Source organism: Rhinoraja longicauda, unplaced genomic scaffold, assembly GCF_053455715.1.
Source record: "Rhinoraja longicauda isolate Sanriku21f unplaced genomic scaffold, sRhiLon1.1 Scf000248, whole genome shotgun sequence".
In the NCBI taxonomy this organism is placed as follows: Eukaryota; Metazoa; Chordata; class Chondrichthyes; order Rajiformes; family Arhynchobatidae; genus Rhinoraja; species Rhinoraja longicauda.
In genome coordinates this window covers 123,841-149,599 of record NW_027601466.1, presented here as the reverse complement: position 1 = coordinate 149,599, position 25,759 = coordinate 123,841, and the positions used below count along the sequence as shown (strand labels likewise).

Here is a 25,759-nt window from a genome sequence, read left to right as displayed (position 1 = left end):
TACCCCCACCGGCAGCTCTTTCCATATACCTACCACTGTTTGTGTTTTTTTTTAAAAGTTGCCCCCAGGATCATATTAAATCTTTCCCCCCTCACCTCAAACCTTTGTCTTCTGGTTCTCGATTTCCCCTATTCTGGGTAAAGCAGTCTGTGCATATACCCTATCTATTTCTCTCATGATATTGTACACCTCCAAGGTATTTATTCACAAAATGCTGGAGTAACTCAGCAGGTCAGGCAGCATCTCGGGATAGAAGAAATGCCTTTGATTTGTACCAGCATCTCCAGTTATTTTCTTATTGTACACCTCCAAGATCGCCTCTTATCCTCCTGCAGTCCATGGACTAAAGCCCTAGCCCGTTCAACCTCTCCCTATAGCTCAGGCCCTCGAGTCCTGGCAACATCCTCGTAAATCTTATCTGCACCCTTTCCAGCTTCACATAATGACCAAAACTGAGCACATTGCTCTAAATGTGCCCTCACCAATGTCGTGTACAACAAATGTGGCCTAACCAATGTCTTGTACAATTTTCTTTATATAGCTTGAGATTCCCAACCTGATTCTCCTCCCTGGACAGATTTGGAGACTTCGGGGGGTACTTGAACAGGAGATAAAGCGACGGCGAAAGTTGACGTCCTCTCCACCACCCCTGCCACCACCACGATCAACAACTCCAGAGCGTGACCAAAACTACGATGATGTGGAAAACGTCCGTCTCAGGTGCCTTTCTAGGTGTTGAGAGGAAGTGGGATTAGTTGATGTTGAGCAAGGTGAAAGGAGGGATGAATTTCTTCTGAGCCCGTTGCATGTCCATCTCATTTTTGTTTGTTACGTTGTCTTCTGCTATGTTCACTTCTTTCTGCCCTGTGATTCCCTTCATGCTCTTTGCTCTTTCCTCAATCACTCACCTCAGCGGTTTTCAAGTATGTACCTTGTGCATGCTCTTGTAAGAAGAATATTGAATCCCAGTCCAACATTATATTCTCCTATATACGTCAAAGGAAAGCAATGTAAATCAGCAGCATTCTGTCCTTGTCAGCTCAACCATGGTGCCCCTTTAGTTTGATCTGCAAAAGCTAATAGTTGATCTTGGTGAGTTCAATGATAGTGTGACACAAAGATGAGAATGTTAGTTTAGACTAATTGGGGATTGTCATCATAATTCGATTATCTGGACTTGAAGCCCAAGATTGCATCGTGCTTCCAAAGTATTTGTACGAAAATCTTCTGGGCTTCTGTTTAATGGCAGTATTGGGCCTACTTGTTATGAAAAAGTTAACTCCTCTACATTGACTAAGGTAGTGGTTATAGAGGCATTAACTGTTAATCATCAACCTTTAGTCAAGAGAATACTTTCATGTTTAGTTGAACGCTATCCTTTTTAACTATTTTTTTTGTCTCCATTTCTTCCAGCTGTTTCTATAAAGTCTCAAGGATGGAAGCTGAGTCCCTGCTGGCGAAAAACATAGAATTTGGAAATCTGTTAATGAGACCCAGCACTGATGACCGGGACCTATCCGTTTCAACACGACAAGCATTCAACAAGTAAGGAAGGAATTATGATCAGTGCATCAATGAATCCTCTGGCCACCCAAAGCAAATTGCAACCAGTTGTATGTTAACAACCAGTTAACACTTTCTAGGTTGTGTGGAGAAAAAGGATAACTATTTTCTGCATAATACCCCACAAGCAGCTCTAAACTACAAACCAATTAACATGTGTAACAACTAGGGTGACGCAGCCCCAGGGACCCGGGTTTGATGTTTACTACAGGTGCTGTCTATACGGAGTTTGTATGTTCTCCCTTTGGGTTTCCTCCAGATAGAAACATAGAAACATAGAAAATGGGTGCAGGAGTAGGCCATTCGGCCCTTCGATCCTGCACCGCCATTCAATATGATCATGGCTGATCATCCAACTCAGTATCCCAAACCTGCCTTCTCTCCATACCCCCTGATCCCTTTAGCCACAAGGGCCACATCTAACTCCCTCTTAAATATAGCCAATGAACTGGCCTCAACTACCTTCTGTAGCAGAGAATTCCACAGATTCACCACTCTCTGTGTGAAAAAACATTCTCATCTCAGTCCTAAAAGACTTCCCCCTTATCCTTAAACTGCTCCGGTTTCCTCCCACACTTCAAGTAGTGGTGTAAGGGTGATCACTATTCAACACAGACTCAGTGGGCTGAAGAGCCTGTTTCCACATTGTATCTCTAAACTAAACCAAGGTTCTAGTTTTCTTGTTCCCTTTATTTTGTTTTCTTACTGTCAAGCCAGTCCCGTGGATGATTTGTTTCCTGTTTTGATTGTGTGGGTTCTGTTGTGAATGAGGCCAATGTGAGTCCCTCGGAATTTACTGTACATGTGATAGGGGTGGGTTGGTGTGTGGTTTGTGAGACCCTGCGCTCCTACAACAGCTTCTGATGCACGAGGTTCTTAACTGATCCCAGTCTTAAATGCTATCCCTCCATAATGAACAATTGTGAACCAGGGAGTAAGTGGGCATGTTGTATTTTTCAAGGGGGCTTTGGGAACATCTTTGAATCTTTTCCTCTGTCCACATGATAATATCCTCCCACGATGGAGCTTGAAATAGCTTGTCTGTTTCATGAGTCTGCTGTCAGGCAAGCAAATTATGTGGCTTACCTTTACAGAGCTCAAGAGGGCATTGGGTACTTATTCAACCCTCATGTGAACACCTGCTTCATGTACCTAAAGAATGTAACTGAACCCTTTCCAACATGAAAAGAAGGGTCTCGACCCAAAGCGCTACTTATTCCTCTTTACCAGAGATGACGCCTGACTCGCTGAGTTGCTCTAGCATTTCATATCTATCTTTGGTGTAAACCAGCATCTGCTGTTCCTTCTTACACATGAAACCTGCCACAACTGCTTTTACATTGTGAAATTGGAAATGATGTTATTCACCATCTCTACTGAAGGAAACTTCAAATATTCCACATACTGGAGGCAACAATTCCATGAATATTTTAATTGTGCACTCATCAAAGGTTAAACCAAACGATTAGATAATGTCAAGCCTGGGCTTTCTGGATTTTATAACTGCAAAGGGAAAGGAAACCTGAGGGAGTTAAGGAATTGAGTAAATATTAATTAGCATTGCAAGCGATGTAATGGGAACATTGGATAATGGTCAAAGAATGTTAGAAATACCATTTAATAAATGTGTTACATTTCAGCGGGACAATTGTAAAACACTACCGGATACGATGTGTTGACAGTGGTTACATCATTGACATTGATGAAGGCGTAAGTAAGCTTTTAAATAATTACTATCTTCGTGCCGCCATTTTGAGTCCATATGATTCAGCTGATGATGAGACTTCCAAAATGGTTCTGAATCAAAGAGCAGAAGGATGACTGGGTTTGCAGATTGAAATGAGGGCAGCAGTAGCAATGTTACATTTGGCCTTAAAATACCAGCAATACAAAAGAACAACATGTCACCTGGCACTTTAATGCCATATTTGTCATCCAGTAAAATATGATCTGCAGGTTGGGTAAATTGGGATTTGGAGATTCTACAACACTCTTTGGCTGAGTAACCTTGCGATATGGCACATAGAATCTCTCTCTGAGAATAAGTACCGAGCTGTCAGAAAATAATAACTTGTGGAATTATGCCCAGGAAGACAGCCATCCATAGAGCAGAAACATTGGTTAAAGTAACTTTGTTTTTTGTAATTTTGTTCAAGTTCACTATTGTATTGTTGACCAATTCTGGCTCAGTGTTGATCCTTGAATCCATCACAGTAAAGTCTGGGTGTGTGCTAGTTTTGCACAGCATTGTCTCCATGTCACTCAACTTTCCCAATGGCCAAATAAAAATACTTTCTTGCATCCCACCATCCTACCCTCCATCACAGGTAATGCCTTCTGATTTCACTCCCCAGAGCTCATGTATTTTGCAATGCACACATAATATATCAGTGTAATGAAGAAATGAAGTGATTCGTCATTGTTTCATTCTAAAATTGTGAACAATATCTAATGAACATTTGTGCAATCTACTATATTGCAAACCTGCCAAGCTGCTTTAGCGGACCATTAGAAAACCTTGGTACTGAGCCACATGATAATATATTTGGGAAGATGAGCAAATTAGTTATCGGGCAGTTATTAAACACAAGAGGGAACTTGTAAGGCTCCGGAGTGAATTTTCGAGCTTATGGTCTTGTCAGCTGCAGGCAAGGGCCTCTAAGGAAACGATTAAGAAATGTTGGCATGATTTGGAGCCCAGAATTGGAATAACGCAGGCATCTTGGAAGGTTGTGGGGCTGGGTTAGATTACAGAAATATGTTGGGATTTGAAAACGTAGGTGAGACTTTTAAATTTCAGGCTTTACCTGACGAGGAGCTGTTCATGAGGGAAAATAAAAATTATACTTGTTTTCTATGTGGGTTTGCACCCTTGTCTTAAACCATATCTGCTTGTGACCTTCCTGATGCCATTTACAATGTAATGTAACTTACAGTATAAATCCAACATCATAACATGCAAAACCTCTTTGTGACAATGTACTGCAAACTGCAACTGTACCAATCATGCAAATTGTGTTCTGGTATTTTCCAGGTTTTGTGCAACAGTAGACAGGAGATCGTCGAATATTTTATTCAACAAACCAATGGAGTACTGAAGCCTTTGGAAATACCTACGGACTATGAAATCAATCTGAGTATGTTTTGGCCTTTAATTCTTAATGGATGTATTGGTTATTTTTACAACAATTCATTTGATTGACTAGGATTCAAAATTGGCGTGCCAAAGGAGGAATGTCTCTTTCTTTCCCCCCCTCCCCCCTGTATGAACTATTCCTTCTTTAAATTCCTGACGGTGGATGCAGGGAGGAAATCTATTGGGAGAATCTAGAACTAGGGGTCACCCTTTGACATCAAGGCGGGTGCCCATTTAAGATAGAAATGAGACAACTTTTTTTATTCTGGCAGAGGCCCTAATGTCTTTGAAAGTCTCTTCCTCCAAGAGCCATGGGGGCGGAGTCTTTAAATATTTTTAAGGAGGAATTAGATACATTTTTGAAGAACAAGGAGTACAAAAGAACATTGGGAATAGGTGCCGATGCGGAAATGGAGGTTGCAATCAGATCAACCACCATCTTGTGAGAAACAGGATGATTAAACCACCAGGGACAGGACTGGGAGAATTGTACAAACATCGCCCCAGTCAGAGATAAGACGGGCAACGAAAGCCGAGTCTGGAACTGCACAGGGAACAACCCATATCAGGGGTTACCAGTTTTACGGGACCTCTGGGAGAGTGACACGGTCAGTGGACCTGCTTCAGAGGGATTACTCTGGATCTGTGGACATAAGGCCTACTCAGTACTTCCGGGAAAATGGAGTGGAACGTGTTTTATTGGGTTAGTGCAGCCGGGATTCTTTTTGTTGCCAGCCAGGGGAGGACGAATGCTGGGCACCCCAGTGTTTGATGACCTACAAAGGGGAAAAAAGAGAGTTGGAGATAGGAACCTGGGAGGATGATGAGTGGCCTCCGGCCCGAATCATTTCATATTATGGGCCAGCCACCTGGGCTCAGGATGGTTCCTGGGGATATCGTACCCCAGTGTACATGCTAAACCAAATAATACGCTTACAGGCTGTATTGGAGGTGATCACTAATCGGACGGCTGCCGCACTAGAGATGTTAGCAAAACAGCAAACGCAGATGAGAACAGCAATATACCAAAATCGATTGGCCCTGGTCTACCTCCTAGCCGAAGAAGGAGGGGTATGTGGGAAATTCAACCTCTCTAATTGTTGCCTGAATATTGACAATAACGGACAGGCAGTAATGGACATATAACAGTATAACAGAACTTAACGAAGGAATCTGGAAATTGGCGCATGTTCCGGTACAAAAGTGGAACTCAATTATGGGCATTGGATGGTGGGATTCCCTCCTGGGAGGATCATGGTGGAGAACGGTGGCACAGGTGATCTTATGTGCACTGGCTGGGCTGATCTTTATCCCCTGTTGTATACCTTGTCTTAGGGAGCTTATAACTAGGAGCATAAGTCGGATGCAGGCTGTAGCAATGCCAATGGGGACAAGAGGGGAGGTGCAGAAAATCATGATCATGCGACCAGGGGAGGTTCTGGATTCCCAGAGTAGGGAAATGAGGAGAATGCTACATCAGTTGGAGACAAAGGAGTTTGAAAATGGGGTTTAATCAGGGAATGCGTAGCAAAAGAAAAAGGGTGGATTGTGAGAAACGGGATGATTAAACCACCAGGGACAGGACGATTAAACCGTCAGGGACAGGATGATTAAACTACCACCCCGTCAGGGACAGGATGATTAAACTACCACCGAGTTCGTTAGGGCACTGATAATGTGGTACAGGGACAGAGACAGGCTGTACAAACAGCCGTAAATTTAAGAGAGTGTTTAAGCGGCAGGAAAGGGTTGAAATGGGTCATGAGGATAACTATGGGTCATGTGGATAACTACTGCGCTTGCTCAATGAGGTAAATGAATATCGCAAATACGCCCCTGATCGGGAAACTGCTAATTACCATGCACATGCAATGTATGATCTGGGGGGTACCCGGGGCGGTACAGAAGATTGTGCACCTCAGCGCTCTGATTGGAAGGAGCCCGAAGGGGAGGGGGATTCAGCAAAGGGGAGGGAGATTCAACGAAGTTGTATTGTATAAAGAGAAGGCACTGTCTTTGACTCGGTGTGTCTCGGTTTGGAGAGGCACCTGGCTCTGCAGACTCGTAAATAAACATTTCTTGTTTCCACGACTTTGTCTCTGGCATTGTGATTGCGAGCACTCACATTTGCATCTCACAAGCTTATTAAGTGGCAGACCAGGTTTGAGGTCAGAGTCCTGCTCCTCCTTTGTATTTATAGACAAAAGACAATAGGTGCAGGAGTAGGCCATTTGGCCCTTCGAGCCAGCACCACCATTCAATGTGATCATGGCTGATCATTCTCAATCAGTACCCCATTCCTGCCTTCTCCCCATACCCCCTAACTCTGCTATTCTTAAGAGCTCTATCTAACTCTCTCAAATCTCTTCAGAGAATTGGCCTCCACTGCCTTCTGAGGCAGAGAATTCCACAGATTTACAACTCTCTGAGTGCAAACGTTTTTCCTCATCTCCGTTCTAAATGGCCTACCCCTTATTCTTAAACTGTGGCCCCTGTTTCTGGACTCCCCCAACATTGGGAACATGTTTCCTGCCTCTAACGTGTCCAACCCCTTAATAATCTTATATGTTTTGATAAGATCCTCTCAATATTTCTAGAAAATATTGCTGCAAATACTGGGTTTTGGGTCATCTGACTTCTCGATGTTTGTTTTTGAGTAGTATGAACAAGTTATAATTAAGGGCATGCCTGTATTGACTAATATTTAACTAAGTGATAGTGGTACCTTGGGGTGTTAACGCTCAAAATTACTGTACCCATATAAACATTTGGTGAAATGTATCTGCTTTCTTTCACAACCCTGTAAATGCACACAATAATGAGTTGAGTTATTTAGCTCGCAGCACAGTAGTACAAAACAACTTGCGATCCCACTGCAGTTGACTTGGACTGACTATACAAAGTAGGACAGAGGGAATGCGGGCGTGCAACATTTTGGAGTGTTCAGGTTGCTGCTTTTGGTAACCATGGAGTTTAGAATATTCGTCTGATAATCCAAGGCAGACACTTTAGGTGGATATTTTTGAAGAGAAAGGAGTGTTCCTGGTTTGCTGTTAACTCCCCTCCCTCAACTAATACCGGCAAAGGATATATTCATTGTCAAGAGTGTTTTATTGTCATGTGTCCCGAAACGGAACAATGGAACTTTTACTTGCAGCAGCACAAGAGATATGTAAATATAATACTCTGTAAACACGATAAAAACAAAGTTCAGTATATAACAAGCAATAATAGCGCAAAGACAAAATGGTTCCCCCATGTCTATGTAGTTCAGAGCTGAGTTGGAGGTTGTTATGTTTAACAGCCTGATGGTTGTTTGGGAAGAAGCTGCAACAAAACATAGGCATTCGTTTTCGGGCTCCTGTACCTTCTTCCCCATGGTAAGAGTAAAGTGAAAGCGTGGCCAACATGACGTGGGTCCTAATGATGCTGGCTGCCTTTTTGAGGCAGTGGTTCCTGCAGATTTCTTTGATGTCGGGAGATCAGTACCCCTGATAGACTGGACGGTATTCGCTACTTTTTGCAATCTTCTTTGTGCCTGAGCATTCGAGTTGCTGAACCAGGCTGTGATGCAAGCAGTTAATATGTTCTCCCCTATCCACCTTTAGAAGTTCTAGAGAGTATTTGTCAACGTGCCAAATCTCTTCAATCTTCTAAGGAAGTGGAGCTGTTGATGGACTTCCTTTAGGAAGGCATCAATGTACTAGGTCCAGGACAGATCTTCAGAGATATGCACGCCCAGGAATATGAGGTTTCGGAGTTGAGCACCTTTATGATGGAGTGTGTGCATTTCTTTTAATCTTTATCTATATTTTATTCCCTTTAGCTTTTTTCTTTGTGAGAAGGGAGATGACTTTAATCTTGACTGACAAAATACTGATCAAATCGGCCATTAGCTTTACAAACAGTGTGATTTTACTTTCAATTGACTGCATGTAAACTGGCAGCTGATCTAATTGTATTTGTTTAGATTACAATTGCTTGCTTCCCTATCTTTTCCAAACTTCCTACTGTCGAAAAGGGGCATTCAAGTTGGGGACCAGCTTGGTAACACTGAGATGCTTCATGTGCTCACTGTGCATAAAACAACACTTAAAAGCTGCTTTTTGGTGTTCATTTCCATTACTCTTACCTTTTAGGTATTGTGGAGGAAGATGCTGAAAGTGGAGAACTGATTCATCGGAAGCTGGACACACTCACTGGATCAGCAACTAAGACATTGCCAGGTGAGCATAATAGTTGTACTAGTTTATTTTGATAATGGGTCAGTGTTGCCTCTGAGAAGACAAAGGTTTGATGGCATTGGGCCTGCACTCGCTGGAGTTTAAAAAGATGAGAGGGGACTTCCTTGAAACTTACAGAATAGAGAAAGGCTTGGATAGAGTGGATGTGGAGAGGATGTTTCCACCAGTGGGAGAGTCTAGGACTAAAGCTCATAGCCTCAGAATTAAAGGATATTCCTTTAGGAAGATGAGGAGGAATCTGTGGAATTCTTTGCCACAGAAGGCTGTGGAGGCCAGGTCAATGGATATTTTTGAGGCAGAGATAGACAGATTCTTGATTAGTATCGGGGGTTATGGGGAGAAGCCAGGAGAATGGGGTTAGGAGGAAGAGAGAGATTAGCCATGATTGAATGGCAGAGTAGACTTGATGGGCCGAAAGACCTAATTCTGTTCCTATCACTTATGACCTTAAAAGTAATTCTGATCATAGAGAAACTAAGATAATGGACAAAGACTTTTAAACTTGAGTTGTTCCAGATTAGAGAAGATACCTCTGAGGAACAAATGTGTGCAAAGGAAATCTGCCATTTGAGGTGGTCATGCACTCCGCCTTTTCCTGCACGTGTCCAGGCAAACGTGTACATTATGTTTCATGTTCACCATTCATCTATCTAACCTTCTCGCTGAAAGTTAAGGTTCCTGCAATAATCATGTGTCCAATCTTTCTTTGCAGTTAAGAAAGGGAAACAAAGTCCGAAGAAGCCTGTAATTATAGAATCAGAAACGGGGCGCATCAACAACAATGGTTAGTTTTTATTTTGAGTTTCCAAACTACACTGTTGCATGTTAAATATTATTCACATTTTTTTTGGGGGGGGGGGAAATTCTCCGATATGGGGATCTTATAGAAAAGTTTCAAATTATAAAAGGACTGGACAAGCTAGATGCAGGAAAAATGTTCCCAATGTTGGGGGGGGGGGGGGGGGGGGGGGTCCAGAACCTGGGGCCACAGCCCAAGAATAAAGGGGAGGCCATTTAAAACTGAGATGAGAAAAAACTTTTTCACCCAGAGAGTTATGAATTTGTGGAATTCTCTGCCACAGAAGGCAGTAGAGGCCAAGATATTGTGTTTAAATATCTAGTTTAATACAAAGCCAGTGCCCTTTAATTTCCCAAAATTGACCCAAATGTGCTTAATAGCAGTGTTTCATAACTTGCATCAGAATAGATTTCTATTCATCAGGAAATGCCTGTTTTTCTAAGCTTTTCCTTTGGAACAAGAAGAGTTTGGAGCCCCATCTAGTGGACACATCATTCTTCTCTTTGGCGAAAGCAGGTGATAGGGGGAGAGACTGAAGGAACATTCTTAAGTGCTGGAAATCTGTGGTTTAACCCCCCCCCTTGAAACATGTTGGAAACACTCACTGGGTCATGCAGCATCTTTGGAACGAGAAACAGTGAACATTTCCGGTCTGGGACAGGCCGGCCTAAAATAGCAAACCCACCTCCTGTCAGTGCAGAAATCTGATAATTATTCCTTCTTTCCAATTGTATTCTACTGGTGATTAGTGACAAGAATATTTGTGTGATTAGAGCAAAGTCCGACAATTAATTATACAGATACTGTGTTGATTTATACAATTAACCTTTGGTCCTTGGACCTTGTATGGTGCTGTGTCTTCTTGATCGAATGGATACGAACGTCAGCAATCTCAGCTATGTCTACTAAGAATTAGATTTTAGGGGGCACAGGATGACTCATCAACTTATTCTCTATCAAGAGGGCGTGCAGCGTAGGTTTACTAGGTTAATTCCCGGAATGGCGGGACTGTCATATGTTGAAAGACTGGAATGGCTAGGCGTGTATACACTTGAATTTAGAAGGATGAGAGGGGATCTTATCGAAACATACAAGATTATTAAGGGGTTGGACACGTTAGAGGCAGGAAACATGTTCCCAATGTTGGGGGAGTCCAGAACCAGGGGCCACAGTTTAAGAATAAGGGGTAGGCCATTTAGAACTGAGATGAGGAAAAACTTTTTCAGTCAGAGTTGTGAATCTATGGAATTCTCTGCCTCAGAAGGCAGTGGAGGCCAATTCTCTGAATGCATTCAAGAGAGAGCTGGATAGAGCTCTTAAGGATAGCGGAGTCAGGGGGTATGGGGAGAAGGCAGGAACGGGGTACTGATTGAGAATGATCAGCCATGATCACATTGAATGGCGGTGCTGGCTCAAAGGGCCGAATGGCCTCCTCCTGCACCTATTGCCTATTGTCTATTGTCTATATGAAGGTTTTGCATATAACAAATCTTTGAATGTGGCATGACAGGTTTGGTAAGGTGCATAGCGTTTGCTTTTCTTTAAAAGCAGAGAGATAAGATGCATAACTTTGTACATTAAAAAAGGTTGGTCATCAAATGACAAAGATTTAAGATAACTTTGCGTTTATGAAAAATGCAATTGTACCACATTTTCTTCATTGTTAAGAACTAGACTGCATTGAGGGTGGCAGAAGCAGATTGGTTGATTACTATAAGAAGTGACATGACATACCTGAAAAGGAGTAACTGGCAGGACCATGAGAGGAGGAGGAAATTGGGATTAATTATAAAGCTCCTTCAAAGAGCTCTCCCAGACACCAGGGAAGGAATGGTCTATTATATTACCATGTGGTTTTCTAAAGGCGTGTTGTTTATCACCCTGCATATTAAAATATATATATTTTAATTTTAAAATAAAAATAAAAACAGCAAGTGGGATAAGTATAGATAGGCATGATGGTTGCCATAGACACTGTGGGCTGAGAAGGCTGTTACTATATTGTATAACACGATCACTTTAACACTGCACATCGTGTGTGTGTATGACAAATAAATTCGACTTGACTTGACTTTTGCTGTTCTTCCCTTTAGAAATTGAGAAGCTAAATCAAGCCAACATGCAAAGTAAGTTGAAAATAAGGATAAGCAAAGTCAATAAAATGATCTAACTCTAATGTGGGGTAATGTCGAGCTCCTTCTTCGATAGTTATGTGATTTGAATTCCAGAAGTTCGCAAAGTGGGGATAGCTGATGTAAACCTTTCGTATTTCCGCCAACAGTTGTTAACCCAGTAACTTTGACCACACCCTTGAGCATAATATCTTCAAAATGAGCTTAAACCTTTATTAAATAGCCCCACCCTGTTTTTCCATTCTATGTACACCAAGTAGAAATTGTTTTACAATTGCATCCAACTTAATTTTACCATTCCCACCCTCTTAAATACAGAAAATCTAGGAACCTAGAAGTTGTAGATTGGGAAATAAACAAAACCATAGTCGCTGCTAAACTGGATGATCTATTGTTTTTAAAAAAAAGGAATTCTGCCCTATCCCATAGGATTATGGGGTCATGCAGATGAAAATGCAGAAACGGGCACTTCAACTCACCGAGTCCATTCCATGCCAACTATCAACCATCTATTTCCACTCATTCTAATCACTGCAAAGCAGAGAGAGAAGAATTTTGGGGGCGACCCAGTGGAAGAGTTGCTGCCTTTCAGCGCCAGAGTCCCGGGTTCAATCCTGACTCTGGGTGCTATCTACACGGTGTTTGTACGTTCCTCCTGTGACCGCATGGGTTTTCTCCGGGTGCCCTGGTTTCTTCCCACATTCCAAACATGCAAGCTTTGCAGCTTAATTGGCTTCTCCACATTTCCCCTAGTGTGTCGGATAGTGCTAAAGTGCAGCGTGATCACTGGTTGGCATTGGACTCAGTGGGCCGAAGGGCCTGTTCCACACTGTATCTCTGAAGTCTTTAAAAAAAAAAAAAAAAAGCACATGGTCACAGGGCAAAAATGCAAATTCCACACAGCACCCTTGTCATGATGGAACCTGGCTCTCTGACGCGGTGAGGCAGTGGTTCAACAAACTGCCTCACTATGCTGCATTAATATGGTGATGAGCTGGGATTTATCTGACGTTCTTCCTGCTAGTAGCTAGGACGGGAAATGTAGTAAAACACTGACAATCTGGCACACAGGATTTTGGCAGTGCCAGATGGGCAGATGCCCCAAACTATTTGATTTCACTCCGATTCATACAAACAAATTTTAGAATGCTATGGAGAAAGCTAAGGTTATTTTTCAGTGAACCAGACGAGTTTAAGGGAAGAATGTAGTAACAAGGAACTGCAGATGCTGGTTTACAAAAAAAGAAACAAAGTGCAGGACAGGCAGCATTCCTGATGATGGGTGACGTTTCGGGTTGGGACACTTCTTCAGACTGAAGGGAACCAGGGCCCTAGTCAGTTGAAGGACCGCAGGGGTCAGGATTGGACAGCTGTTTCTCTGTTTATCACTGTATTCTTGGGGAACATGTAAATGAACTGAACTTTTCATCCCGTACAAAATTGGATTTGTCATGATCTGACCATTGAAGTATCGGGAATTGTAGATGCTCTGCAAGTAATTATGTTGCCCTTTAACAATTAAGTAAATATAAATAATGTGCAGTGTCATTCGAAAAGACACTGCTTCAAACAAAAGGAGACATTGACTAAGAACACCATGGATGGGCAGTTTTCATGAACACCTGGTTTTTGTTTCTTTTGCAGGAATCGTTAAGGTCGAACTACGAGCACATCTAAAAATTGATCCACCAGCAATGCCTCGTCAGCCCATCAATTTTCCTGGATTAACATACGGTAAGTGGAAAGGACGGGCAATGTGGGCATTGGGATATCCTTCTTTGTGACATCCTACCAAGATCTTATTGTGGCAAGTGTGCAGAGCTTCACCTGCCAGAGATACGTGCTGGAGAATTTGAGGATGGTTAATGAATTCCACAGGATTTTCTGTCGGTGAAATTAGTCGATGGAACCTCCTGAAAGCCCTTAACCTCCCCTCTCAAATTTCAGCTGCTTAAGATTCATGAACCACAATGTGGCCAATAACACTGAAAATCCCAACCTAACTTAAGGGGTGGCACAATGGTACAGCTGGTGAAGCCCGAGTTTGAGTGCTGCCTGCGAGGAGTCTGCACGTTCTTTGTGTCCGTATGGGGTTCCAGGAGCTCCCATTTCCTCCCGTACCCCAAGATGCCTGGTTTGGTAGGTTAACTGACCACTGAGTTCTTTACTCGTGTGTAATAGAAGAATTTGTGAACACTTAGTGGGAAGGCAAGATGACTAAAATGGGACTGGCACAGAATTAGTGCAAATGGGCGCTTAATGTTTGTCTGGGACTCAGTGGGCTGAAGGACATGTTAATGTGATGCGTGACTGATGCCAGTGAGTTAGCTGATATTACAGTGCACACTTCAACATCCTTGTACAATAATTACACGCTCGTCACCATTAGTACCACTCTTGATGTCCTATCATTAAATAGTTTGTGCCTCTTACGATTTTGAGCATAAAACATTTAAATATCGTTATACATACTTTTCTCTTAAAAAAACAACAGGTTTTAGTAGAGATCTGGGCTTCTCTGAACTGTTTGTTGTAGTGTGCATGCCATTAAAGCAAAGGGAAAACCCCTCAAAGGCTGGAGTTGTACTGGATCGCTGTTTTTTCTAAACAAAGGTGGTTGTTTAGAGATACAGCAATCGCCCCGTTCGCTAACACTATCCTACACACTGGGGACAATTTGCAATTATTACCGAAGTCAATTAGCCTACCAAACCATAGGTCTTTGGAGTGTGGGAGGAAACCAAAGCACCCGGAGAAAACCCACAAACTCCTGCAATGTCATCTTATTCAAAGACTTTACTCAAAGTAGATTTGGGCATATTTGTCCATTTCTTAATACCACATTTGTCTCTGCATTCGTCAAAAAAAAATTAAAAAGAGGAGAATTCACAATTTTTTTTAACCATTTCTCCACCAGATGTCACCAAAGAGCTCAACAAAAAGTTGCAGCAGAGAAGGGCAGCGATGAGTGAATGAGTGACTTCCTGAAGGTCCATTTTCTTTTGTGAATCAGAGGAGCACCGGGTGAAGAATTTGAATAAGGGCATTACAGGTGACATGCCTGAGCATGTGGTGTTTGAATTTGAAAAACTGACTCTCATTCAATGATAAAACCTCTTTGTAAAAGCTGTACATTTAATCTTGATTCGGATTGATGCACGGTTTGATCATTTGTATTCGTGGTACTTCTCGTTTAATGATTGTTGTATCAATACTGATTTAACTGAGAAGTATGCTATATTGCAGTATATTTCCTAAAGTGCCAGGCATGAATGAGATGCCCAACCTGGACTGTAAACAGAGAGAGAAAAATGTTGAGGTTAACAAATCAAGTTTCCCTGCTCCACAAACACCTACTGCACACGACCAGATTCCCACATTAAACTTTTCATTGATGCCTGTTAACATGGAGAAGATCTATTCTTTTTCAGGGATTAAATGCTATCAAATCAACAGAATTTGAAACGAGGGAATCAGTCTTGATGTGTATATAATGTAGGATGTAAAGGGAGGATTGGTATTGAGGGGGGAGGGGGGGTAGAGAAGGAGTGAGAGGGATCTGGAGGGCATTGATGCTCCAAGGGAAATTTGAAAAAACTGTGTGAAGGGAGATAGAAAAGATTAAGAATCCATGACAAGTGTGAAACAAACTCATTCTTTCTAAGCTGTGTTTAATACTCTTAACCGATCAATAGTTTTCTAGTCCTCTTCCATAGTGCCAACAACTCAACATATATATCTAAAGTATATTCCAGAGAGAAACAGAGGCTTAAAAGATTGAGCTTCACCACTGGAGTGCAGCTTTCTTCTTCTATTTTGCCTGAATCATAATTGTCTGGAGATGGTTAGTTAACACTCCATATTTACAATAACGTGTGCTTTTTCAGAAAGCTGAGTAACAGCAGTGCTGTGCATTTTATCCCAAGAGATTTATGTAATATATATGCTCTTGAAGTAACTGAAATTTAGGAACTTAATTTCTTATAATACACTTTAAAATATTTATCTTGCTTTTGTTTTCTATACAAGCAAATATGCTACTCTTTGGCAGTGTGAATCAAAGGGACGAAACCTCCCTAATTTTCCTGCCATTTACATGGGAATTGACCCAGAGTTAAATTAACACTGGGCAAAAGTTAGAACTTCACATGTCCTTTCAATAATGAGGCACAAAGAGTAAGATTGTAAAACTATAAAGCAAATGATTTTGTATGTAATTATTGGTTATCAATGAATGGATTTATATCTAATTGTAACTTATTATTTATTTTTTAATAAAGTCTTCCAAGACATTTTATGGAGTTAAATGATTTTTTAAAGAAATGTATTGTGTGTGAATGATCTTTATCAGCTCACCATAAGTACGTTCATGGTCACATCACTTTTCTTTTGATTTTGACTAGTAAAAAGTGGAGTGCCAATTCATTGGATGTTTTCTAACTCGAGAGAGTTAGATTTAGCTCAAGGAATCAAGGGATATGGGGAAAAAAGCAGGAACGGGGTACTGATTTTAGATGATCAGCCACGATCATATTGAATAGTGGTCCTGGCTTAAAGGGCTGAATGACCTACTCCTGCACCTATTTTTCTATGTTTCTAAAACTCTCCCAAAAGCTTTCCTGCATTTGTTTTTCCACTCAGAACTTCAAGTCTGCTTTTAATGCAAATAATGAAGGTGGTCATGTCTAGTTCATTTCATCTTAGTCTAGATACAGCATGAAAGCAGGCCCATCGACCCACCAAGTCCACGCCGACCAGTGATCCCTGTACACTAGGGACATTTCACAATTTTTACCAAAGCCAATTGACCTGTGCATCTTTGGAGTGTGGGAGGAAGCTGGAGCACCCGGTGGAAACCCATGCAGTCACAGGGAGAATGGACAAACTCCACATAGACAGCAACCATAGTCGGGATCAAACCCGGGTCTCTGGTGATGCGCCAATTTAAACTTAAGTTGATTTCAAATGCTCATGTTCAAATTCACTAACATTAGGTGTAAAGTTCAGCTAATTTAATATATTTGGAATGGGAGGGACCATAAAATGACTCTATCTGCACTGGGTCCAGTTCCTTTGATGGGAGAACTGAACCTGGCCAAAGCTTTCGACTAATTTGTGGAAAGCTCACAGATCAGGCATATTTCTCCCTGGAAGTATCTCTTTTTGACCTGCTGGGCCTATCACAAAGGCATCAGTTATACATAGTAAGCTGGAGGGACTGCAAGAATTCCCACTTCAAAGTGACAGATTTATTGTCTTGTTTCAATTCCTCAGTCAGCAAGGCTTAGTATTAGATTTCCAAGTTTTCTTTAGAAGAATGTTTTTTGACGCCAAAGAAACTCAAAGCTTCATTAAAGCCAATCACTAGCAGAATGTAAAAACATTGCATCATGGAATCATGTCTTATCTAATCGATTGGTTGGTAGATCATCTGAATGAACAGTCAGAGCCACTTGCTCCATGGATACCAATATTAAATACTGAACCTTGGATAAATCATGTCCATTTGCACGCTGATCTCAGATACAAGAATTAGAACAAAGAGGGACCTAGCATAGGGGCACCAACAACATAGAGGGACCATTGGGGACTGTAATGAATACTTTGTAACTTTGCTGGCACCCTATAGGTGGCAACTCTTTACCTTGTCTATAGTATGCAAAACAAAGAGTTTCACTGATGTGTCAAAACTAAATTGCAAAGCTTCAAGAATACAGCAAGGGATAGGTAGAGTGCCTAAACATGCTTATAACACTCATGCAATGACACTTACTGCAGTCTAATTTAGTCAGATTCTGTTCTCTGTTGTAAAAGGATAAATGACATCGTAAAACAATAAAATAAGGTCGAAAGGGTAACAGGACATTTACTTACCTGTAATGGGGTGGAATTGTGCTGTGTTGCCTCTTTGGGAGGTGCATGATTCATAATTGTTGTAAGGCTATTCAGAAGAAGGAAAAATGCTTAAGTGCCTGCTACAATAAACAACACAAAGTAAAATTCCATATAGATATTCTTGCTATTGAGGGCGTGCAGCGTAGGTTTACTAGGTTAATTCCTGGAATGGCGGGACTGTCATATGTTGAAAGACTGGAGCGACTAGGCTTGTATACACTGGAATTTAGAAGGATGAATGGAGATCTTATCGAAACGTATAAGATTATTAAGGGGTTGGACACGTTAGAGGCAGGAAACATATTCCCAATGTTGGGGGAGTCCAGAACAAAGGACCACAGTTTAAGAATAAGGGGTAGGCCATTTAGAACTGAGATGAGGAAAAACCTTTTCAGTCAAAGAGTTGTGAATCTGTGGAATTCTCTGCCTCAGAAGGCAGTGGAGGCCAATTCTCTGAATGCATTCAAGAGAGAGCTAGATAGAGCTCTTAAGGATAGCGGAGTCAGGGGGTATGGGGAGAAGGCAGGAACGGGGTACTGATTGAGAATGATCAGCCATGATCACATTGAATGGCGGTGCTGGCTCGAAGGGCCGAATGGCCTCCTCCTGCACCTATTGTCTATTGTCTATAAGTAGATGAATCATTGTTCGTTGAGCAATCTCCTAGATTGCTCTCAATGATCACTGTATTTGATGCTCTGAAATAAAGTTTTGATTGTCTTGCCCGATCGTATTTTTTAGGTTTTCTTCAACACATGTTACATGGGATAATAAAATATCTATCCATTTTGACATCAATTGCATGAGGTATGTCTTAGTTTGCAGAAATATGGAAAAGTGACATGCTCGCCAAGTTGAGACACAGTCTTCTTGTTGATGCAGAATCCCTTACATTACAAACAATTGGGATGGATATTTATTTCCTTTTGAACAAAAATCTTCAAGATCTCCCACGAAAAAGAAAGGACACTATCCAAAATAGGAAGAAAATTCTAAATTTCAAGATGGCTAAACTAGGGGGGGAAATAACCTTATAGAAACTGTGGATGATGGAACCTGAAACAAACAGAAATGCTGGAACAACATAGTCAGACAGCATCTGTGGAAAGAGAACCCAGTCAACCTTTTGGGTTAGTGACTGGAAACCTTAACTAGTTTCACTTACCATTTAGGCTGCTTGACGGGATGAGTTCTTCTAGCATTTCCATTTTTGTTTTGGATTCCGACATCTAAACTTTAATTATCCAAAACAATAGTTTGCATTTTCCAAGTAATAAATTGTCAACTCGACTACCGCCATATAATAGAATGCAAATTTAATGTAAATTTGTGATTTTACTGCTTTATAAACAGAACTTCCCATCAATGATAACTTGGTTCTTTTGAGGAATAGAGGATCCAGTAAAATTTAATTCTCTAACACCGTACCTTGTTAATTCCACAGATCAAAGCCTTTGAAATAGCTTTGTTTTTGCTAGAAAGATAGACTACTTTAGCTCCCCAACCCATTACCTTCTTCCCAACCTGAAAGCTTTTTTAATCATCAATAACAGATGAACTAATTCTCGTTTGAATACTGATCAATTTTCTTTCCTCTTTTTAATCAATGATTCGGGAGCGCTGATTCAACAGATCTCAGCTGGTAAATCTAACCCACATGGGTCTCCTTCACCAGGCTTGTCACTGAGTGATGGCAACTTATTCAATTAGTGTCATGGCTCTCAAGCTCCACCTTTCACTCATTATATTATGTCCTCAAAATTCCATTCCTGCGCACAATAGATTGGGGTTTTTCCCACCAGACTATTTAGTTAAATATCATGGAACAGTAGTAGGTCAGACTATCACTCAAACACGATTCGCAATCTAAATAGAATTTTACTTCCCTGACAATTGCTTTGCATCGTTCCTCCTCAACTCTTGTGTGACTCGCATTTTCAGGTCAGACCCATTTTACGAGAGGTAGACTTTCTGAACACAATGCTTTGTTTTAGTTGGAGCTGGAGTCCGCACAGATTGATACGTTGGCTTCATGGGCACTAATGGTTTTAGAAGACAACTAGACCCGTTGGGCCCAAACGTCTCCTGCATTGGTGCAGCACCCTCTCCTCCTCCCCCCTCCCTCCCCCTCCCCTCTCCCCTCTCTCCAACCCCCTCAATCCCCCTTATCCTCTGTCCTCCCCCTCCACCCCCCCCTCCCTCCCCCTCCACCCCCCCTCCCTCCCCCCCTCATCCTCCGTCCTCCCCCCTCTCACTCCAACCCCCTCAATCCCCCTCATCCTCTGTCCTCCCCCTCCACCCCACCTTCCCCCCTCCCACCCCCTCATCCTCCGTCCTCCCCCCCCCTCCCTCCACCCCCTTCCCTCCCTAGGGGATAGATTTAAACTTTAAAATGTGAATAACTTAAAAAATATAACACCGATTTCAATGAAACTTCTTCCATTAGCACCAGTCAGTGAGTAAGGTGGGCCTAAAATTGTCATGCTATCGTGTACCATTTTGGCTGTAGTTCAGGAACAAACAAACAAACGAGCGGCCCGGTGGCGCAACGGTAGAGTTGCTGCTTTACAGCGAATGCAGCGCCGGAGACTCAGGTTCGATCCTGACTACGGGTGCTGCACTGTAAGGAGTTTGTACGTTCTCCCCGTGACCTGCGTGGGTTTTCTCCGAGATCTTTGGTTTCCTCCCACACTCCAAAGACGTACAGGTATGTAGGTTAATTGACTGGGTAAATGTAAAAATTGTCCCTAGTGTGTGTAGGATAGTGTTAATGTGCAGGGATCGCTGGGCGGCGCGGACTTGGTGGGCCGAAAAGGCCTGTTTCCGCGCTGTATCTAAAATATGAAAAAATAAAAAATAAATATGAAATGAGAGTTTTAGTATTTAGATTATGCAGTTTATTGTATATTCCAGTTTGAGGGATGTCTCCAGCAGTACATTTCTCCCTGTAACCAAATGTCTAAAAGGACAGACTGCAACCATGGGATTCTAGATTTGACATGATTGAAGACTGATGAAGCGAAGCATTACAACCCTAAAGAATCAAGCTGCTATACGGCAGAGAATACCTTGGCTGCCTTCAAATTGTAACAAAGATGAAATGTCCTGCTATAGATCAAATCACATTCAAACTGTGAATGGACCCAGATTATCTGTTCCGTTATTTCAACACGTTAGAGGGTCCACATAACTGCCAGTTGTTAAAGATTTTAAGCGCGATAGAAATAGTGGTGCACTAATATCTCAATAACCAATGTCAAGCAAATGGTGAACAATATCTCTGAAGACTTCAAGATTATATTACAATGCTTTTTACATTTACATTGTTTTGCAAAGAGTAGCCGTTTGAGCAAGATTCAAGATTCAAGATAGCTTTATTTGTCATCCAAATTGGACGAAATTCAGTCACCCACAGTCCAACAACAAAAGCATTAAAATAGGCATTAAAATTACACAACCCCAAAAACACACAAAAAAAGAAACATCCATCAAAGAAACATCCATCACAGTGAGTCTCCTCCAGTCCTCTCCTCACTGTGATGGAAGGCCACAATGTCTTTTCCCTTCTCCTGCCGTCTTCTCTCGCGGTCAGGTTGTTGTGGTTGCAGGCCGCGCCGGACGGTCCGCAGCGTTAACAAACTTGCAAGCTTTTTGCGAAGTAACAAGCAAATTAAAATCTTGCTTTGTGGCAAGATCTGAGCAAGCAATCTCACCAAGATCGCTTAGCTATCTCAACAAAAGTCATATTTCTGGAGTTTTCCTTCAACACAACAATGCCACAGAAGGCTGTGGAGGCCAAGTCAATGGATATCTTTAAGGCAATAGATTCTTGATTAGTACGGGTGTCAGAGGTTATGGGGAGAAGGCAGGAGAATGGGGTTGAGAGGGAAAGATAGATCAACCATGATTGAATGGCAGAGTATACTTGATGGGCCAAATGGCCTAATTCTGCTCTTATCGCCTATGAACTTACGCCCTTGAGCACTTAAATTCAATCAATAATAGAACAAATAATGGCTAAAGAAAGTTATGGCTAAATGAGAATTTTCAGAATTGGCTTACTGCTGGGCCATGTAGGAGGAAGCAGTTCAAATAATAGCTGTACTCTGCAGAATGTATTGTACTGCAGTGGTATTGTCCTGCTGGTGGGAAAATTGTATTTTCTTAAAATGCAACAGCATGACGTTCAATGCCTGGCAAATAAATGTGTTTGCAAATTGACTATTAAATTATACAGTTCTTTAAAAACATAGTACTCTCTTTTTAAACCCAAATTAGATAATAGGACAGGCAGCCTAACTCCCTCCAAGAGAACTGACACCAACAGACAACTTGATTGTTAATTGCAAGAATTTGACAAGGAGTCACGTCACTCCAGCTGCGCCCAGTTCCCTGAAAACTCTACTCATCGTGCCTGGTATCCCCATATGATTTACTCATCCAGTAATTGGAAAATTACTAACTGCATCCACATAAAACAATAGAAGATTAAGGTCCCCTTTAATTTTACAAGGAGGAATTTTCTCCTTCCCTCAAAACACTTTCTACAACTAATGATGGGCCTCAGCCGCTGGTTTGCACTTGCATTAAAAAACTGGTTTACACTTGATTTTAAATAAAATGCAGATTTTGTTTTCAATCTAACTCCATGAATTCAAATGACAGTATATTTAATCAAGTGTGGATAGTGGGTGTCTTGAACTCGATTTTCAGCTTGAGGGTGCAATTTTTCCTGCACACAGACATCTCAGGCTAGGAACACCAGAATTAGATAAGAGTGAGACCAAAGTGCTGGAGCAACTCAGCAGGTCAGGCAGCATGTCTGGAGAAAAGGAATAGGTGCATTTCAGGCCAATGCCCTTCCCCAGACCGAGTCCAAAGAACGGTCTCGACCCTAAACATCACCGATTCCTTTTCTCCAGAGATGCTGCCTGACCCGCTGGGTTACTCCAGCACTTTGTGTCTACGGTGTAAACCAGCATCTGCAGTTCCTTCTAACACAGAGCGAGACCAATTTTAGCTGGCGTCTTCTACAGATGATTGACAGGATTGTTCGGATATACTTATAAGCCCCACGAAGCAAGATCTGAATTTGACCACAAAGCAGGAGGAAAGAACATGGTGCATTTCTTTGGCAGTTTAAAAATAATTGGTGAATCCTCAGTCTATTCCCAATTATATCTTAGTATACCAATAGGATTGAGGGGTTTGTGGTGTCCCTTCAAAGTTAATAAATAACACACCTAAAACAGATGGAGGCAGAGCCATGGATATTGGGGGGGGGGGGGGGGGGGTTGGCAGCGAGGAAATATAATCTACAAAAGGGAAACCAACAAGTTTGAAAACATTAAGTAATTGTCAATAGTTTGCAACTTCATTTCTATTGCTTCACCATCTCGTCTGTTTTCAAAATGCCCTCAAGTTTGAAAACCTGTGAATCCAATTGACACACCATGCCAGACAGCATCTTAATGCCTTTAGACGTAGTCAGGGTTGTAGATGTGGGTCAAGCTTCCCAATCAGTTACTATGTCAGCACTTGTTATCACCTGGCAGGACTCAATTCAGGTCAGCTAATGATAAGTGTTTGTGGTCTTTACTACTCCAAGCGGGCAACAAATTTGCACCCAGGAACAGCAATAATGAAGAAAAGCAATGAGCAAGTCATTCAGGCATTGAGACGTCAGGTTGGTTTTCACTTCCTTTCACTGCCCATATTAAAGTGACACACCTGCATCACAGAACATTGCTCCCAGTTATAGCCACATAAGATAATATTCTACCTGCTAAATGTCAACCTCTTTGGCAATTCAGCTGCTTCCCTCCTGCTGCATCTATAATTTAAGAGCCACAATTGTAATCAGGAAGAGGGCCTGAGCTACAGCGAAGGTGAGGACTTTATTCCTTGGAGGGTAGGTGGATGAGGGATGATCTTATAGAGGTGTACAAGATCATGAGAGGAAGAGAGTTAACGCAGTCTGTTATCCAGAGTAAGGGAATAGGTTTAAAGGTACGGGGGGGGGGGGGGGAGATTTAATAGGAACCCGAGGGGCAATTCATAAATATATACACAGTAGATGGTAGGTACATGGAACGAGCTGCCAGAGCAGGCAGTTGAAGCAGGCACTATCACATTTAAGAAACATTTGGACAGGTACATGGATAGGATAGATCTAGTGGGAAAAGAGCCAAACGCAGGCAGGTGGGGCTAGTGTAGATGGGACATGTTTGTCGGCAAGGGCAAGGTGGACCAAAGTGCCTGTTTCCATGCTCTATGAGTCTATAGTCACCAGCTCTCCATTAAAAAAACATGCATAAAATTGAGGGCATTTTGAAAACAGACGAGATGGTGAAGCAATAGAAATGAAGTTGCAAACTATTGACAATTACTCACTTAGCTGAGTCGCAACTGGTATTTCAGATGAGAAACTTACTTTGGATCTACCATTGTCTGATAGAACCACATGGAACAAAATGGAAAATGCAATAAACCAGTAGCCCTCAACATAGCAGCAGTCTGTTGTCATGAAATATCATCATTAAGTGAATAAACCATAAGACTTTCAGAGATACAAAGAAAGGGACTTCAAAGTAATTTTAGCAATTCAATAAGAGGCCATGAGTGGGAGTCTTTAATGTTTCCACTCAATGTTGGTCAGTTTCAAAAGTATTTTTTTGTCACGTGCAGTGACAAGTATGGTGATTTTTTTTGCATATAGTTCAGCAGCAATCCTACTATACATTAGGCACAATCATAGCACAAGAGTGTAAGACAGTAGACCACACTGAGTCAGTACGCAATAGTAACCACATTTCAGGTGTCATCTTGTACTCCTCAAGACCAACGTTTAAAAAAAAAATGTTGGGAGCTTTAATTTGGCAGTAAAGTCCAATGATGCTGAAGCAGCCAACGTTTCCTCAGTTAGCCAACTACACGATTGGGGAATGCCAAGAGTTGGGTGGTATCAGGGTGACGAAGTCGCTAATTGCTGTCTCACAGGACACTATTCAATCCTGACCTCAGTCCGTCTCTCTCTCTCTCTCTCTCTCTCTCTCTCTCTCTCTCTCTCTCTCTCTCTCTCTCTCTCTCTCTCTCTCTCTCTCTCTCTCTCTCTCTATGTGGAGTTTGCCCAGTCTCAGATCACATGGGAATCCTCCAGATGCTTATGAAAGCCTGCTCCTCTACAAAGATGCTTGATAGTGTAACTGGTAAATTGTAGCCAGTTTTTGGTGGGTGGAAATGGAAAAACATACAGCCGATGCAAGTGAGCGAATGGCAAGGATGTGGAAGATTTCGACTTTTGGGAATGCTGAGGGCCAGTACAGACTTGTGGAACCGAATGGCCTTCTATACTGTATGAAAATATCAGGATATACTGGGGCATGGAGGAAATGTATCAATTATTCCCATACTTATTATTCACAAAATGCTGGAGTAACTCAGCAGGTCAGGCAGCATCTCGGGAGAGAAGGAATAGGTGACGTTTCGGGTCGAGACCCTTCTTCAGACTGATGTCAGGGGGGCGGGACAAAGGAAGGATATAGGTGGAGAGAGGAAGATAGAGGGAGATCTGGGAAGGAGGAGGGGAAGAGAGGGACAGAGGAACTATCTAAAGTTGGAGAAGTCGATGTTCATACCACTGGGCTGCAAGCTGCCCAGGCAAAATATGAGGTGCTGTTCCTCCAATTCCCATAAAGTAACTTACGAACACTTACTTTAAAAAGAGTAGAACAGAAAGTATTGGAGTAACTCGGCAGATAAGACAGCATCTCTGGAGGGAATGGACAGGCAGTGTTTCGTATCTGGACTCTGTTTTTTTTCCCAAAAGTGCTGATTTCGGCAAGAATAAATCTCCACATGCGCAAGCAAATGCCTTGTATGTCAGCAAGCCATTACTAATTAATGCATGATGCATCACTTGCCAAGGGATCGAGGCAAACTCCTATGTACAAAACACCCGAGTAAATGGTGACTCCGGCCAAAGCAGTAA

General features: G+C 42.0%; 1 protein-coding gene across 1 annotated transcript; it reads left to right on the top strand.

Annotated features, from left to right (window-relative positions):
- Positions 1 to 541: 541 nt before the first annotated feature.
- LOC144590679 (signal-transducing adaptor protein 1-like) lies at positions 542 to 15,338 on the top strand (the record flags this gene model as incomplete). The annotated part of the gene is made up of 9 exons (XM_078395127.1): positions 542 to 720; positions 1,414 to 1,545; positions 3,204 to 3,273; positions 4,598 to 4,700; positions 8,839 to 8,925; positions 9,656 to 9,727; positions 11,836 to 11,868; positions 13,519 to 13,608; positions 14,792 to 15,338. Coding segments are annotated over 9 exons (825 nt in total), but the record flags the coding sequence as incomplete, so codon positions are not given.
- Between the last annotated feature and the right edge of the window lie 10,421 nt (positions 15,339 to 25,759).